A 17937-nucleotide genomic window follows, 5' to 3' on the forward strand; every position below is an offset into this window, starting at 1 on the left:
TTTTTTCACCTGTGAGTGTTCCATGTGTGTCTGCCACTCGTTCAACACTTGTTATTTCCGGTTTCCTCAAAAATTGAAAAATATAAATAAATTTTCGAATTGATGTATTTTCATTTATTTTGTTTTAAACAAAGGAGTCCAAACAAAGTAAAAAATGACTAAATTAATTAAACATCACAAATCAGCAAGTTTTTCTACATAGATTCTCAAAAAAAAAAAACACATACTTATATTAATACTACGTAAACGAGTCGAAACAAAGTAAAAAATGACTAAATGAGTTGAACATCACAAATCAGCACGTTAGTGTAGTTACACAGATTTTCAAAAAAAAACATTCTTATACTAGCAAACAAATGAATAAATGTATATTAGTACTACGTAGGTATAAAAATAAACAATAAGTAACAAGAGTAGATCAAGTAGAAGGAATGTAAGTATGATCGCTAGAATTAAAATTTATGAGGTCACACTTCGATTCCAGCACTAACTTTTTCAATTCAGCTTTCTCCGTAGTGCTTGGTTTACTGGGATGGTGCCCGGATGCACGTTTTTTTTTTGTGGAGTAAAACCGCTTTTGATGATCAATTTTTTTGTTCATAGGGGATTTGGTCATTTTCTTTTTCTGTAGACCTTTCACTTTCAACTGAAGCATTTTGTTGATCTGCTTTAAAGACGAAATTGCTTTGTTATCATCTTCATCAAAAGGAATCTCACTGCAACGCTGCACATTTTGAATTATTTCTCTCGCAAGATCTTGGATGGTATCCCTTTTCTTGAGAGAATCATTCTTGATTTCAGTTGGAGATTGTGACTGGAGAATTTCGAGAATATTGTGCACTTCTGCAGCTTCATAAACTGGCGCTAACGGACCACATTCATCTAAAAATTGAACCTTAAGAGCATATGCATGCAGATGTTTACAAATATTGTACCCGAACACATAATCATCACATGTACATTCGAATAAATGGACACAAATATTATTACAATCCTCGCAGCGCAGTCTGCAGCTGCATTCGTCGGAAATTTTTGTAATTTCATAAATCGATGACTGGTTACTCTTACTCTGCGACTTAACTTGTCCTACACCACTTACACCAAAGCTGATAATTGAAACATCTTCAGCAGGGATTGTCTTGCCAGTTACATGCCGATCGCGCACTTTTTTGTGGGTATGCGAGTCAGTCTCCATAACTAAGTGACTCAATCGTTCAAAAGCTTTGTTACGGTTCATTTTTAGGAGCGTGTTGATAAGTTTATCGACCCTTTTGTTTTTCAAACCATTGAGATACACATTCTTCAGCAAATTGTGCATGGCTTCGATCTTCATATTCGTATTCATGCCAATGTATTTGCGGAATGCAAACGCCCATGTTTCATATCGTTCGCTGTACTCACGCTCAAAATATTTTCCAAACGCCGCAGTATTCGGATCATTTTTCAACTTCTCTACTGCGGATATAACAATATTTGGAAAAGATGCTGCGTCTTTTTCATCCATCAACGTCCGAACTACTTTATAAATCTCGTCTTTGAGTTCTTTTGATCCGTTCACAAGCTTCAAATTTTTACGCCAGTTCTTATCTACGTGCCAATGGCATAATAGAGTATGTGTCGGTTTTCCCATCACCTGTTGATAATAAACATACGTGTATGTTGAATAAAGCCATATAATTATGAAAAAAAATGCTAGAAGTGTGCCATTATTGCCGTTACCTGTGTCCATGCATTTATGTAAGCTGGGAAGTCGTCTGACATGAACGTATTTGTTTGAATTACACCACATTCTTCCTTGATTACTTCGAAAAATTTTTTTATAAATACTGTATTTTCTTTATTTGAGATCGCGTGTGCCACTGGTACACCCATATCGACATCGTTGACTACCAGAACTGTATTCAAATAATATTCGTAGTTGTTTGTAGCATGAGTACTGTCTACGCATATCTTATTACAGCCGAATTGCTTCATAAGCTAAAACAAATATAATATAATTTAATTTCTGTAATTAGCGTTGTTTTACAAAAATTACTCATACCATCCATGTACTCACAGCAATTTGCATTTTATCCATCATTACTAAAAGCACGTCATCTTTCTCAAAGGGCTCTTGCTGCACACCTTGTTCTTTATAAAACTTGAAAGGAGTATCTTTTCCTAAATTCGTATGGTACTCTTCAATTATCAACTCAACGCTCACCGGATCATAGTATGATTTCCGTTCTTGGTAAGAAATTTTTTTTTCCTGCATAATATTGTGCAGTTCATGCTTTGTTATTAGCTGGGTCCTTGTAACCTGATTATCTTCTAATGTGTCACGAATATCATCCAACACACGATCCAACGGTACGCCAACTTTGAGTTTTTCTGAATTGAATAACAGAAAAATGAATTACGTAGTACTTAAGATTACGTACTATTTGGCGATTTTTAATGCAAATACATACCAGCAATATTCTCTTTATCTGTAGAAGATAGAGGGAGATGCTTCATTTCCACAGAGTGGTTACAGTGAATTGGGTTGTACTGTACAGTAATTTTCCCATCATCCAGGTTTTCTTCGTACAATATATGTGCTGAGCAATAGTTATCTGGTAATAATAACAATACAATGAGAATGTTGATTGTTGTGCTGTAATACAAACATGAAAAAAAAATTCAAACTCACTTATTTTACAGGATCCTTTCCGTTTCACATGTCTTTTCCGCAAGGACTCATCTTTGAGTCGTATGTATCCGCCTCTGTGGCATCTGTATCGGATTTTTTTACTGCGTTGTTTAGTTGTCCAAGCACTCGTATCTTGTGAATATTTTGACAACGTTCTTTGTTCTTCGTCGTCCTTCCATAAAAAAAATTCTGCACATAAGTAAAAGATTTAAAAATACGTATGGAAAAGCAATACCTTGACAGATGAGAAATACTGAATTACTCACCGGCAATATTTTCGAATCTCAGGATTCTATAATTATTAGAATTGCTATTCTTCTTGGGGTTAGGCTTATTCTTTGAAATTTTTTTTTTGCTCTTTGAAACAGAGCATACCCCATTGGCAACATGCCGAGCTACATGTTTTTTAGTGGTAAAGTTAACACCACATTTATCACATATAAATTCACCTTCGATTTTATTTTTTTTAATTGGTGATGATATAAAAACACAACTACTGTTACGTTTAATATGCCGCACAAGGTTATTTTTTCTTGTAAAACTTGTTTTGCACTTGGAACAAATAAAGCCACCCATAATGGCATAAATTAAACATATTTCACTTTCCTAAATTGAAATAAATGAAACTCATACAGATTTCAAATATTATTAATTATGAAAAAGGTTAGAAAAAGGCGCACTGATAATACTGATAATATAATACGCTCGAAAAAAAAACACAAGTTCTCACGCATGCGCGTCAATGGGACCCGGGAGTCAAAAAATTAGACTGCACACATACGCCAGTGAAATAGGCAACACTGAACTCGTAGCTTTCGAAATTTTTGAGTTGGGGATCCATTTTGAAACTTATTTTGCTAAAATGTTTGTTTCTCATTGAAATTTATGTTTTACTAGTGGAAGATGAACGCATTTTTACGATCAAAAACAATTTCCACCGAATAAATTATCGAACGCCAAGAGATTTATTTTTGAATCACAAGGTCAACACTGTCTGGTAAGCTTTGCAAAGTTTTGGTTTTTTTGCACCTTCCATTTTACATTTCTGCAGCTTTTCTGTTTATTTTTCCTCATTTTGCAGAATCTTCTTGAGATTGACTTGTGTTTGTTCGCTGTTTGGTTCAGTTTTCTCGAATATTTGGTGTTTTTACTAGAAAAAAAAGTTTACTTGAAACAATCTGCGGGTACTCGTGATAAAGTTAATTTCATAACTTGTTGAATATTTCTGTTCAACTGGAATCATGATGAGTAAGTTGAGTTCATCTTCATACATCACCATAATCACCATAACATACCGCTTACCGGCTTTTTCATGTTGTAATGTAAAAACGAATGATTCATCGTGATTTAGTTATTCTTACCAGATATTTCACTCTACACGATGAAATAAATATATCATTGATGTTTTTCAACTTCAATTTCAGACCGACTAAACGGAAATTTGAGCAAAGACGAAGCTAGACGCAGACAGCTGCAAAAATACGAACTGGATAAGCAGAAACATGCTCAAAAAGAGAAAGAGGTATTTGAATAAGCAATCATCGCAGATAATTTTCCCTTGGTGATGTATTTTATTCACATTTTGTACGTTCGTCTTACGTTTTTCAGAAACTGGATAAGAAAAGGGCCGAAAAGTGGAAACGATATGATCACGTTGATTTGGGAGAAGCTTTACCCAATTTTGGACAAACTGAAGATGAGGCGAGAGCATCGCAACAATCCACTCACGATGATAAAGTCGTCAATTATATTCTTAAACTAGAAGTAAGTATTTTTCGTTCAATTTTGTTCGAATGTGAAAACATAAGAGTAACTTTGCCTTTGTCTACTTTTTAGCGGGAAAATGCGCGCTTGCGTTCTGAGGAAGAAAAACGAAAACAGAATTTACAAGATAATACATGTTCAGCGTCGATTCCAATTGTTAATCATAGTCCACTTCAAGCACAAGTTCGTGGAATTCAACTAATTGTGATCGATTAATTTCCTAATTTACGTGTTAATTTTCCATTTGATTGTTTTTTTTTGGTAGGGTGCTCGTTCGCCTATTAGAAGAGTCCCGTTTGAAGCAAATTCGATTTCTAATGCGGCATCACCGGGATCTTCGAGAATTTCGGTAAGAAATTAAATTTTCTTCGTGTAATTTGGGACCTTTTGTGATTTCATCTTTTTTGAATTGTCTAGATTCCTCGCTCGCCGGTTACAAGAGCATTTTTGGGAGAAAGTTCTGCTAGCGTTCAAATTCAAAAGTCACCGGAAATGAAAGTAAGTAATTTGCTTTGAGTTTTTCTTCAAAATTTCATTCGTATCGGTAAGAAATTACATTTTCTTCGTGTAATTTGGGACCTTTTGTGATTTTATCATTTTTGAATTGTCTAGATTCCTCGCTCACCGGTTACAAGAGCATTTTTGGGAGAAAGTTCTGCCAGCGTTCCAATTCAAAAGTCACCAGAGGTGAAAGTAAGTAGTTTGCTTTGAGTTTTTCTTCAAAATTTTATTCGTAATGATATTTTTTCTTTACGGCAATATTCAGTCATTTTTTTCTCGATGGATAAATTGAATATTCGTGTTGAATTACTCGTATTTAACTTACTTATTTTGAATATATTTGATAGGTTAATCAAGATTCGACACGAACGCGAAACGAAGCAGCAGATGCTGAAAAAAGTAAGTATTATAACAGCACGTAATATTATACTATCGATAACTCGATTTATATTATTCACATAAAATATCATTTAGTTAAAGAGGAACAATATAAACGTGAAATGGAGACTGTACGTGAAAGGATGCAAAAGTTATACGCTAAGAAACTGAAAAAAGATGATTAAACTATTACTTAATCCAATATAGGTAAATTTTTTTATTCTGTTCATCGCCTTTAAAATTTTTCCATTTCATATGAGACAATTTTTCTAATACTGGAATTTCTTTCCAGGGTCTTTTCTCCTCGTTCGTGGATGATTATTGCATTTTTAGATGGAACGAATTATTTGTGATTATTCGATACCTTCTTACCATTCTTATACTTATATTTTTATTATTCGTTTATGAACTCGTTAAAATTTAATACTTACGTAGATACTTTTTTTTTGTTTGTTTCGTGATTGCTCAAGTTGAGACTGAATGTTTTTTTATGGTGTATTTTAAGAACTAAATTTTCTCGTTTTATGTTGATATTTTGAATTTTTGATTCATTTTTTTTTTTATAACTTTGAGTATAGGTTTTGAATGTGATGAATTTTTATGATTTAAAGTGTTCAACATTTTACGTTTTTTTTTCAATTTTTATATGATAAAGCGATTTGGATTTTGCATTAACTATATTTTTAAGGCGATGAGCAAAGCTATATTAAATCCATTTCGATTACCTGCTTCGTTTTTTTTTTCTACGTCTATTTTTATAATTTTAAATTGCATTTTAAACATTGATTTTCATCGCATCTTTTCTTACGGATTATTTTCAGCCATCAAACGTACGCCTAACATGGTCGAGCGATATGAAGAAATTCGAAGAATTCTGGTTACGAGAAAAAGCAGCCTAAAAGATAGGTAAAATTCCCCAATGTGGTTTCTCTATCGAACGAACCCATTTATATCTTTTCTGCAGACTAATTAAAAGGTCTGACGCCGGACGCCGGCACTTTCGAACCTCCCAACCGGCATTCGGTCTTATACGCTACATAATTCGAACTTTCCGCATCGCAAACTCTTCTCGTGGGAGAATAAAAACCGCCGAATCGATTCCCTCACTCGGACGATTGAAATAAATAGCCTTTTGAATAAGAATCCAATTCCGAAGGCAAATACAGCATCTGTATGGCGTATTGTTCGACATCTACGAGAAGATTCCTTCAATACGGATGTGTTTACATTGCTCCAGATTGAATTCCGGGCAGGAAACACCTATTGATAATCGAGTTCAACGCTCTACCCCCGTTTATAAAAACAGGTAACAATTTAAGGAATGAAATCCGCCGGTGTACGGTTTGCCTCGGTTAGAAATCACTTCCTGGTAAAATTTTCAATTAAAATTCTACCACAACCGGCGAACAAACCAGCCAATGGGATGAACATCCGTTGAATAAATTAAACCGGAAGAATAAGAAAGGCACGCGGAACATCGAAGTAGAGAAAACTTTGGACATTCTCGCGTTTGAAACGAGGCCATTTCAAATGGGGATGGAGAATCTATGTAATTTAAATACGGGACGACGACGAAGACGACCAAAGAGGATGGTTAAAAAGTGAAAGCGGCTGAGATTCGCATGTAATGATAATGAGCGAGAGTTTGCAAAAATCGAGGAACGCGGAGAAAAAGAAGAAAAAAAATGAAAAGTATGTAAGGAAAATTTCCTCTCGTAATACAAGGCAGGAGGATTAGAGGGATGGAAAGTTGTAGGGGTTAGAAGTGTATTCCGTGCTGTCCCACTTAATGGTGTTATGGTATACAGGGTAGTATTGATTCTATTCGTCGTTCTGTTCCCCTCTACACCTCGCTCTTCGCAGCCGATTCTCTCGGCTCTCTTTTCTGCACCCCTAATAAACAATCGCAACTACCATGTACTATGTAGCTTGCGTTTGTGTGCCTTTAGATGTGTACCGAGTACGTTCTCGAGTTATACGGTGCGAAAGTTTAGTTTTTCGCAGTGTACTGTACACGTATACGAGTATACGGCTTTGCGGAATTCTGTAAATTTTTCCACTCCTTTCAGCCCCTGCTTTCGGCCATCCGCCCGCTGCTGCGTTCGTTCTCGATTCATATTTCGATGTGGTAAATGCCAACCCGTCTCCGTCTGGCGAGTAAATTTCATCCCATCCGTTGTCCGCGCCGTTAGACCTTTTTCAGTTGTAATCGCGAGTAAGTGGCAGATCGTCACTTTGTGTTTTTTCGCCTTATACTCTTTGAAAAAAATTATACGAGTATATAGTTTTTCTTCCTCTTGTTATTTTCGCGTTCTTGTATCGAATACGGCGACGGTATTTTTAACGAGCAGGTCGCCGTGTAATTAGGTACGACATGATAGGCACTTTTTGGAATTTATGTCGCGCCTGTCCGTCCATGCCTATTGATAAGGTGAGTCTTTCACTGCTCCATCAAGTAATAACCTTGACTTTATGGCAGACTTGTTCGTATTATCTGCGATTTTCACTCTCGTTTGAGAATTTTTTAATCATTTCCGGTCTCGCGGTTATGACTGATGCGATCTTTTTTTTGATTTCGTCTAGTTTTTTTGTTGTTTTTTTTTTTTGCTGTATCAGCTTCGATTTTTTATTTACCAATTTATTAATATATTTATGAGATTTTGCTATATTTTTTTTTGTTTTTTTGTATTTTTACAGAATCGTTCCGAATATCGAAGTACTTACCAGTGGTATGAATATACGGGGCCTCGACAGGAAGTAGTCAAGCAAGCTCCTCAGCTTACGTCACCTACCAGTTAGTAACTGTATTTTTTGACTTTTTTCTCTTCAATTTATTCATCTACATATTTTAATAGAAAATATCCTAAATTTCTACATACGAGTAAGTTTTACAGGCTAAAAGGTTGAAAAGTGGGTGTAGAATTGGAAAATATTTTGGCATCAATTCAAATAATATTGTCAAACTGAAAGTCTAATGTGCTCGATGAGGTGGTACTTCGTCCCTCTCTCCTTCCGGAAGTCCAGCAATCGTCCCAATGAGCACATCTCGCGTATTGCTTAGTTTCGATTATGTTCATTTGAATGGAAAACGCGCGAAATTCAGATAAATAGAGGAAAAACTGGCGTTGGAAAAATTTAGGAAAAAAAGAGTGTTTTTGATTGAAATATGATCATTTTTGCCTGTACCTCCTGCCTATATTTTGCTTGAGATAGGAATATGAAATGATTTCATTCGATTCCCCTTCCCCCTTCCCCCCTCTTCGGTTATTAGATGAGCTCAAATTCATGGATCACTGCACGAAGACGATGACAAATTTTCAATTTTGAAGTTAAATCAATATTTTTATGGTTTAATAAAAAAAATCTCAATTCTTGTAAAGTGTTTGTCGGGAAATGATTGAAATGACAATACACATCGTAAGTGATTTTTTTTTTCGTCAAAAAAATCTAAAAATAGTACAAGAATTTGCTGTCAAGTCGATTTTTATTATTTTAATTGAAAAATTGCCCCTTCGAACTTCAAATTGAATTATAATACTTACTGCTGTACTTCAAAATTTTCCTTAAACAAATTTCAAAATAAGTTTTTGGTCTTTGAAATGTGATTTTTCTCTCAAAATTTGATAAAGACTCAGAAATAGTGGAGAAGAAACCGGTGTCTGGTTTTTAGCAATCAGTTTGGTTCCTTGGACGCAGTTCAAAATCGCTCTTAAACTTCTTTCAAAATTTGGAGGAGCCCTATCAAAAAATTTTGGAACGGTATCAAGAGAACGTGGTAATATTTTGAGATTCTTCTAATCAATATCCATCCCCTTCCCCTCTCCCATTAATACTCCTAGCTTCTCGATTGAACTGAAACTTAAGCATTGAAATTTTTTCTTCAAGTTTCTGTTTAAGAGAGAAAAAAATTCAAGGGAACTTCTCGATCACTGAGGTATTTTTTTTTACTGTTTTACTGGAAAATTGGTATAGGCCTACAGAGTATAGCTCAACAAAAAATGTCCACTGCAAAATGAAAAACTTGAAGGATCTGTATAGAGTTTTGAATACTCTGAAATATGTAGTTGAAAAATCGCATGAGTAGGTGGGAAAAAGACAAATTTCTATCCTTTTTGACCGAATGAGCGAAATTCCAAAAAATATGGTTGGGCAGCTACAAATCTGTAAATCTATTGTTTCGTGTTCACAAATTTATTTCAATTTTTTTCCACTTTTGAACGGCGTTTGTCCCTTTCTCTTTCACAATAGGCAGCATTTTCATCCGATAGTGTTAAAATTTTTAAATTTTTTTTCTCTCCAGCTTTTTGAATTACCCTGTCCCTACATTCAAAAAAGTAACCATCCAACGAGGGAATCCCTACTGGCAGAAAAATTCATGATGCTGACCATGATAAATCAAAAAAGTATGCAAAATTACTTCACCAGTCCAAATTTCCCGCACGAAAATGCAATTTTTGATTTTTGGCACATTTTTGGAAATCTTCGGGCCAAAAATAGGGAGAAAATCATAATTTCACCGAATTGACCTAGAAATCTGAAATTCGGTATGTACCTCATTTTCGACCTCTCGAATCGATTGGAAACGGATACGAACCGTTTTGAGCTCTGCAAAATTTCACCCGATGAATTTGGGAAACAAAAATTCTCTTCATACCCTGATTTTAACCTGCAAAGACTAATTAAGGTGGTTTAAAGGCCGTTTTGGAGCCTTCAGCAACTTTTTAGAAATTCTAGATTTTCAAAAAGTGCCATGAAAACTGTCCAAATTGGTTTTAGAACGTATAAACTCGATTGATACTGTTTAGTGACCCATTTGATCGACTTTAGTACAATTTTTCCAAAATCGACTTCTGCCAATTCGGAACCGTAAATTTCTCCAGCGAGTTCATGATTGAAAATTTGCAAAACTCTTAATTGTATCTGTGCTTTTGAAAAAAAATCTAAGTTCCAGGCTATTTTGGAAATTCCTAAAAAAAAATTGGAAGTTCCACCCCCTCCCCCTTAAAAAGTCATTAAATCTGTTGAAATGACCTTCAGCCCTTATAAACTCGTTCAGTGTACCTACATTTGTGATTTACTTGACTAATTTTACGCAAATTTTTCAAAATTAGTTTCTGCCTGTTCAGAGCCCCAAATTTTCCAAATTTTCAATCATGAAATCGCCGGACCGGCAAAAACGAATTTTGGAAAAATGGTTGCAATCGGCCAAGTGGGTCATTCGCAAGCACCAATCGCATTAAAATAGGTATAGATAGCTAAATGTTAGTTGGGATTGTTTTTATGACATTTTTTTGTAAATTTGAAATTTTTTATTGACCAGATTGGGCTCAAAAATTTTCAAATTTTCAAAAATTCAATCAAAAAAATTGATAATTTTACCATCTAAAATTTAAAAAATATCATCAGCAACGATATTTTATTCTCACTGGCAGAAATATTTTTGAACTCAACAGAGCTATAATTCGTAAGAGCTTGCAAAATATAGGTAGAGAACCAGAGGTACATTCAATAGGTAGTCAAAATTTGAAAATCTGGATGGAGACCCAGGACGACTTGAAACTCCCTCTAATCGACTCAAAATTTTAAAATTCGGTTATAAACAAGGCTAGAATTTTTATGACGTAAAAAACGTATTTTATGGGGCCACAATATGTCTTTTAAAGCCCAATACAATTATGGACGTATAGTTATCAAAATTCAGAGTTTTCAACAAAAAAAAAGAAGGAAAAATTGACGAAATTTGGATTTTATTGTTAAACCTAATAATTAATCATTAGAACAACTTCTAAAAATGATCAATTACGTACTTAATGATAGGTACAGTAATGATAACGATGAATTAAATTTATTCAAAGTGGTACCTAAATCAACAAATGCCAACAATCGATCAAATACAAAAAATGTCTATTTTTTTCTGTGATTAGGACGTGCATTTTATTGACAAAAAATTGATTCAAGAATTTTTTTTCATACAAAAAGTATATTTTGAAGAATTTTGTAAATAGGTATCAATGTCGTAAAAAACGCAAAAAATAATCTAAAACGTTAAAAATATGCGAATTTATATTTTTTTGTAGAAAATATGCAAAAATATGCGCAGACAAATTGAGCTCATTTTACTTAGAATTGTATTATTCGCAAAGATAGGTATTATAAATATGCCTGGGTACATGAAAAGTTCACGGAAAAAAATATGCAAATGCATAAAAATCCTCGTCCTGGTTTTAAAGAAAATTTTGGCTTTTTAACTTCATTGCGTAATAAATTTTTTGAAGGCACCAGAACTACTCAAAACGGTTTAAAACTATTTCCAATCGATTCAGGAGGTCGAAAATGGGGAACACATCCAATTTCAACTTTCTAATCAGTTTGGTGAAATTTTGATTTTTGATTTCCAAAAAATCACCAGAAATCGAAAAATGCACTTTACTGCTCAAGAATTTTGCTGGGTATTATTTTTGCACATTCATTCGAATGAACTTGGTTACACAAAGGGTAGTTTCAAACTTCTCTGAAGTGTTTCTTAAAAAAAATTTTAAACAGTAAGACCCAAGTAGGTATCAAGTAAATTTGTATTTTCTTTTTTTTTAATTTTACCCTCTTCTGTCTCAATCTTCTCAACTCTTAGAATAATTCATATTGGTGCTCAATTTGGAATACGAGGATTCTAAATGTCACAGTTTTTTTCGTTATGGAAATTTTTCATTACGATCTCCTCCAGTAAAAATTTGAAACCCCCGGTTTAGAAAAAATAATAAATTATGATAAAAATTCATCTAATGTAAGCTAAATCGCAACAACGTGAACCAAAGTGTATTCTTTTTCTGTATGCTTTGAGGTTTCTCCCTTTGAAGAGTGTAACGAGTAAGTATAGAAGTAGATATAGATACAGTGCACTCGAAAAAAAAACCAACGACAAGTACCAATTCATACCCGAGTGTTTTTTCGAGCTGTTTCGTAGTGTTTCTCAAAATTTGTTCGAGTAAAATTAACTTACACGTGCAATTTATCGCGTTTATATACGTTTGAATTTTATACTCGTATCTATAGTAGCAATAGCTTTTTTCGTAGATTACAAATGCGTCGATTTTTGCGTGAAAAACCGCCCACTCTGTACACCCGCAGTTCGCTTCGGTATTTATATTTGTGATATAGATTTCTCGTAATTGAAAATCTCATCATCGATATGGCGTTTCCTTCTTTCAGCATTTACCGTCGGCAGTCGAATTGGAAATTACCCTACACACGCACCCTGAGCAGTCGATCCAACTCCAACGAGAGGGTTCAATCCCATGGTACAATACCAATAACGACGAATGGGGGTGTTGGAAAAACTATGTAAGTAGGGAAAAGAAGAAAAAGCGCGAATTATTTTACGGTTTTTGTTGTATGTACTCGTAATATTGGGGACGACGACAAATGCACTATGTATGGGATATTATTCTTCGTAGTACTATACTCGTCGATATAATATTCACCGCGGATTCGTGTTCCGGAGGGTTTCGAACGCGACGACCTTTTCAAAAGAACTGAATAGGAAGATGTTCGGCGTCACGACGTTAATTTTTTCCCCCCTTTGGAAATTTTCCTCCATGGTGTGACGTTATAGAACACTATAAAAACGTGCAAAAAATATTACAAAGCTAATCAACTATAAAGCGTTTTCATATCGGACACCGGAGAACGACGACGACGAATGAGGAAAAATAATTAAAATAATTTTAATTCGCACAGCGGCGACTAGCGAGCGAGGGATTGGCAAACATATCCGCGAGCTGATTTAATTAAAAATTGTACAATGTCGACGTTATATTGTCTTGTATTCTGTCAGAAATGGGTTTCGCACCGTGTTACAAGATAGATGAAAAAGCTGCAGAATCCAGAGACGATGTGGCCATAGAGACACAGAGAGATACTCGTACACTTTTATGTATACTACGAGTGGTATATACGATGACAAAAGCCTGGCGAATAGTTTCACGAAAAAAGTTACAACTTTTTTCAATGGTTTATTAATGTCGTTCGTTTTTACTACATAGATTTGCACCAGTGGGCGAGACAACGTACCGCACTCGATGTAGTTGGCAAATTTCACTGTGAAAAGAATCGATAAAGACAAGAAATGGCTGGCGTATGAGGTTCCGCATGGTCGTGTATTTTTTTTTTTTTTTTTTTCTAATGAGAGTAAGTAGGTAGAAGAAATGATGAAATTTACATTAAATGTATAAATTATTTTCGACACAGACGACTGTACGAGCTGTGTTAGTCGATCGTCGGAAAAACTATAGGTACGGTGTGAAATTAATAGCCTGTATTAACCTGTCGAAATTTAAACGGCTACGATGCTATTTCTAGCTATAAAGTACGATATATTTTTTATTCGTAGGCATTTGTAGAAACATTCAGACAACAGGTGTTCGTTTTAATTAGAATTGTTATACGAGAGAAGAGATTATACTGTACGTATTACGTACGTACCATAGAAGGGTAGTTTGCGGTCGACTATATGAAAGGCGAAAAAGTTGAATTTTGTCGGCTTTGTCGACTTTAATGAGATCCAAATTAGCGCACTCGAGTGGTATATTTTTGAAAATATGTACGTATACGTATAGAAATATAACAAGCAAATTGAGATACCGGTGACCTGTATATGATTCCAGGTGGCGGGGGTTCTGCTCCAACGTACATAAATGTGTTGGATATCGTGTTACTACACTAACAAAGGCACATTGTGGCTGTTTTTCGCTATAAGTACACATATGTAGTATCCATACGAGTATTACGAGTATATATGAACGTATGTGTGTCTGTATCGATTTGTCTCGTTTTTCAAAAGTCCGAATTATTAATGTCGTACGTGGAATCGTACTCGTATTTTGGGTCAGCGGCATGTATTCTGTGTTCTCGAACCGAACATATGAATTTGTCGATTTGTGAACGATTTATACGGTGATTTGTCTCTGTGGCCTTTTTTTTTTTTCAGCAACGTTTGAAATTTATTGAGAAATACCGATTGATTCAAACGTTGTCGCAGAATTTGTGTGGGTATGTTTTCGCCGAGTTTTTTTTTTTCAGTGGCTGGATGATTGAGGATGCTTTGTCGACTGGATCTGGTGTGGAGGGAGGGGGTCGAACCTCCCCTTCCTTGGTCAGAAAAATGTTGGCAAGAAGTTTGAAATATTTAGGATAAATTAGGCGAGTTTTGAAAAAAGTTAGGAAACTTGGGAAGAATTTGTGTGCAAGTTGGAAAAATCAATGAATTACCAAAAACCATGAGTCATTCCATGCCAAATCGGCGGATTTTTGTACGAGGGGTCTTTAATTTTTTTTTCAAAATCAGATCATGTGTAGAGGTCATCAAACGATGACGATTGACACAAACCGGATATTTTTTCGATTTTTTTTAGCGTAGCTGTGGGGCTTCAAAGTTTTCCAAAATGGCCGAAAATGGAAAATTTCAGTTGCAAATTGCTTCAGTTGTACGTATAGTATAGAATTTCGAACTTTTTTTCAAATTGTAGTACTTTGAGAGGGTAATCGACGTATGATGTCAAAATCAGTGTTGCCACTTTTAAAAACCTAAAAAAAATCGATGTAAAAACTTATATGTCCGCGAGTAAAAATTCTGAAAAAATCTCAGTTTTAGTCCTTTTTATGTAGAATAACATATCAAAAAATCGGACTGGCATTTTTATTCATTTCCGAGAAAAAAAATTACAAGTTTGGCATCTATTGCAAAAATACCATCAGAAACCTAAAAAAATGAGAATTTTTGCACTTTTGAGATATTTTACCAATGTGTAGACGAACTTGTGAAAAATCCTCCCCCCCCCCCCGATTTGTCAACGAATTGACGAGAAATACTATTTTTGGTGCTATCATTTTAAGAGTGAGGCATATTAAAAAAATATTTTTAAAAACAATATTGGACTCAGAAAAATTTCCCCCACCCCACCTTCGCTTTCCACATTAATAGCAAAAAAAACTTTTTTTTCTGGAAAAAAATCAAACCTCAACGAGTTTTGAACAAAAGATTTCGAATTCACCCAAAATGTATAGAGGAGACATGAGTCTAGCCACGTGAATTTTTTTCAAAATTTTATTCCAGGTGGACCATCTTCTAAATTTGAAATTTTCGATGGGAGCCTCTAAAAATAGTAGAAAATCAAAACAACTTCTTGAAAACCCCAATTTTGAGACGAAAGAAAATTGACAATATGGGTATTGGGTATCGTTATCTGATGAATCGAACCCGCTTAACACGAGTATGAAGTTAGATTTGCAGTTGGAAAAATTTGAAAAAAAATCCAATAATAGTACCTACTAATGCAGGTAGCAGGTAGGTACCTATATTTTTAAAGAAAAATAAATTTTGTGTGCTTGAATTCAGTTCGGAGGTATGACGGTTTTCAATTTTTTTCGTCAAAATCTCCTCCTAAAAGGTCAACAAATTTTGAAAAAATTCTCGTGGCTAGACTCATGCCTCCTCTATACATTTTGAATGAATTCATTGTGGGAAAGGAGGATGAGGTTGGGGAAATTTTTTGAGTCCAATATTGTTTTTACAGGTACCCAACAATTTGTTCATCAAAATTTCAAAAATTCGAATACAGGGGCATTTTACTTATTTACCCGGAAGCAGAGTACCCTTTTCAAAAGTTTTCAATCATTTCCTTTTCAAATCACTGACCAAAGTTGGAGAGTAGAAAAATTGACTTCTCACATCAAGTTTTACTTGAAATAGTGAAATTTTCCAAAATAAGGGTCCTTCATTCCAATCAAAGATGCTAGAAAGTTCCAACTTGTGCTAAAATATCAAAAAAAAAAATTCTTAAACAATTTCCAATTGTTGCTGAAATTTGGTTCTTTTTGAAAACATAAAATTTTGTCGTAAAAATAGGATGAATTGTGAATTTTTGAGATCTTTTGCCCTCGCTTCACTCAGGCCTTATTCCTTGTAAATGTTATAATTTTCTGAAAACTAAAAACGTTGAAGTCATGAAAATCAATTTTTTGCATGAAGAATGTTGCTGTTTTGCGGTTCGAATTATCAAATTTTTGAAAGCTTTCGCACTCACTTCGCTCGGGCTAGATCATTTCTATTTTCCTTTCTCTGACCAAAGTTAGTAGAGGATAGAAAAATTGACTTCTCGTATCGAAAATAATGTCGCCCTCGCTTCGCTGGACCTAATTTCGAGTCTACGCCCCCAAAAAGGTATTTTCAAGCCCAAAATTTTCGAAAAATCGACTGAAAATGATCGAAAAATACTTACCTACGATTTGACAGCAAGCTGCAACTTTAAGAATTTTTTTTTCTTTAAAAAAATATTTTTTCTGGGGTGTTAGGGCATTTGTGGGATTATTTGTGGACTAGGGTGTCCCATCCAAACTATTTTTTTTTTTTTTTTTTTTTTAAGAGAAAGAAATTAAAAATTGCTTATTAGGATTGTGGTACATATTTGGAATCGTAAGTTACAGTGCTTTGAAAAAATGATTGTGAAAAGAGAAAAATTTAGTTGAAAAACTCGACGAAAATTCTTTGTTTTAGAGCTTTTCATCGATGGTTTCCAGTAGTTTTTTTGAATTAAATTTGAAATTTAATAGTTAGTTTCTGTTTCTCTTATTTTTTTCATCACTCAATCGACAAATTCAGTTATTAGGAAATTAATTTTGAAATAACTTTCTTCTCTCAAATTTGAAAATTTAAGTAGTGTACTTGAAAATTTATTTTTTATCAGAATGTGAAAGCTCATACAGGTAGCTCTCAAAAGAGATTTCATCTGCCCAGACAGAAAAAGGAGGCCCGACGAGGTTTTTTTCCCTCCTAAATAATTCGAACATTGCGTAAATTGACGAAAAAATGAAATGGCTGGTACCCTCCCTGAAAACCTCATTTCTGGTTTGATTTAATTTTTAAAATACCTAATCACATTTAGAGGTTTAATTTTAAACACCCAGTTTTAAAATTCCGAAATGTGAGATTAAATAGCTACAGCTCTGGAAATCTTATTTCCAAGTCATATTCCAACCATCGATGCCTTTTGAGAGTCATTTTTGATATCAGTGAGAAAAAGTGATAAAAACCTCAAAAATCACGAAATAAGCAATTAAGTTGTTAAAAATCTGAAAATTGCCTAAAAAGTACGTACTTACTTTTTTTTCAACATTTTATAGCATATTTTTTGAAAAATTTGTCCCTTTATTCCTCCCCCCCCCCCATTATATTGTCCCCATTCTTATCGAAAATCGAAATTAGATTTTTGTGGATAACGATTGAACGATTCAATTTTTTCATCAATTTATGCAATATTTTGTGGACCTTTTTTTTCAAAAGTTGAAAATCTGTTAGAATTCCCAATTTGTTGTTTGGAGAGCTGCGAGTTTTTATTATAATAGCCACCTTATGGTTTTGGGTCCGTATGAACGAGATGGGTAACTCAGTGGTCGAGAGGTTTCCCTGTCAGTTTACTCTCTAAATTTAAAGCAGTCAAATTTCACTGCTTAGCAGTCACGACATTTTGCCTTTTTAAAGCAGTAGTTTTTTTTACTGCAAAACAGTGAAAAATTACTGAATTGGTCAGTCAAAATGATTTTTTACTGATCAATTCAGTAATTTTTCACTG

At 34.3% G+C, this 17937-nt stretch overlaps 3 protein-coding genes across 6 annotated transcripts in view; 2 read left to right on the forward strand and 1 right to left on the reverse strand.

Moving 5' to 3' along the window:
• Positions 1 to 11: 11 nt before the first annotated feature.
• On the reverse strand, positions 12 to 3652 carry LOC135845882 (uncharacterized). Its single transcript, XM_065364737.1, has 6 exons — positions 2938 to 3652; positions 2672 to 2860; positions 2451 to 2594; positions 2057 to 2370; positions 1720 to 1977; positions 12 to 1633 (listed from the first exon to the last, which is right to left on the reverse strand). Exons 1-6 carry the CDS (start codon positions 3245 to 3247, stop codon positions 419 to 421), a joined length of 2430 nt encoding a protein of 809 aa, XP_065220809.1. The 5' UTR covers positions 3248 to 3652; the 3' UTR covers positions 12 to 418.
• A 58-nt stretch (positions 3653 to 3710) lies between these two features.
• LOC135845890 (uncharacterized) lies at positions 3711 to 6038 on the forward strand. The gene is made up of 10 exons (XM_065364751.1): positions 3711 to 3919; positions 4096 to 4193; positions 4280 to 4435; positions 4508 to 4618; positions 4701 to 4784; positions 4853 to 4933; positions 5048 to 5128; positions 5284 to 5335; positions 5411 to 5521; positions 5607 to 6038. Exons 1-9 carry the CDS (start codon positions 3913 to 3915, stop codon positions 5497 to 5499), a joined length of 759 nt encoding a protein of 252 aa, XP_065220823.1. The 5' UTR covers positions 3711 to 3912; the 3' UTR covers positions 5500 to 5521; positions 5607 to 6038.
• A 1216-nt stretch (positions 6039 to 7254) lies between these two features.
• LOC135845880 (nuclear protein MDM1) overlaps positions 7255 to 17937 on the forward strand; it is a 73643-nt gene continuing 62960 nt past the window's right edge. For 2 of the 4 annotated variants that reach the window (XM_065364729.1, XM_065364732.1), the window contains exons 1-2: positions 7256 to 7745; positions 8012 to 8108. In XM_065364729.1, coding sequence (XP_065220801.1) covers positions 7689 to 7745; positions 8012 to 8108 — 154 coding nt within the window. In that variant the 5' untranslated portion in view covers positions 7256 to 7688. Of the gene's footprint in view, positions 7746 to 8011; positions 8109 to 17937 lie in introns of all 4 variants that reach the window. The other 2 variants (XM_065364736.1, XM_065364731.1) reach the window with 2 other exon arrangements.

The sequence above is a fragment of the Planococcus citri genome, chromosome 4, assembly GCF_950023065.1.
Source record: "Planococcus citri chromosome 4, ihPlaCitr1.1, whole genome shotgun sequence".
In the NCBI taxonomy this organism is placed as follows: Eukaryota; Metazoa; Arthropoda; class Insecta; order Hemiptera; family Pseudococcidae; genus Planococcus; species Planococcus citri.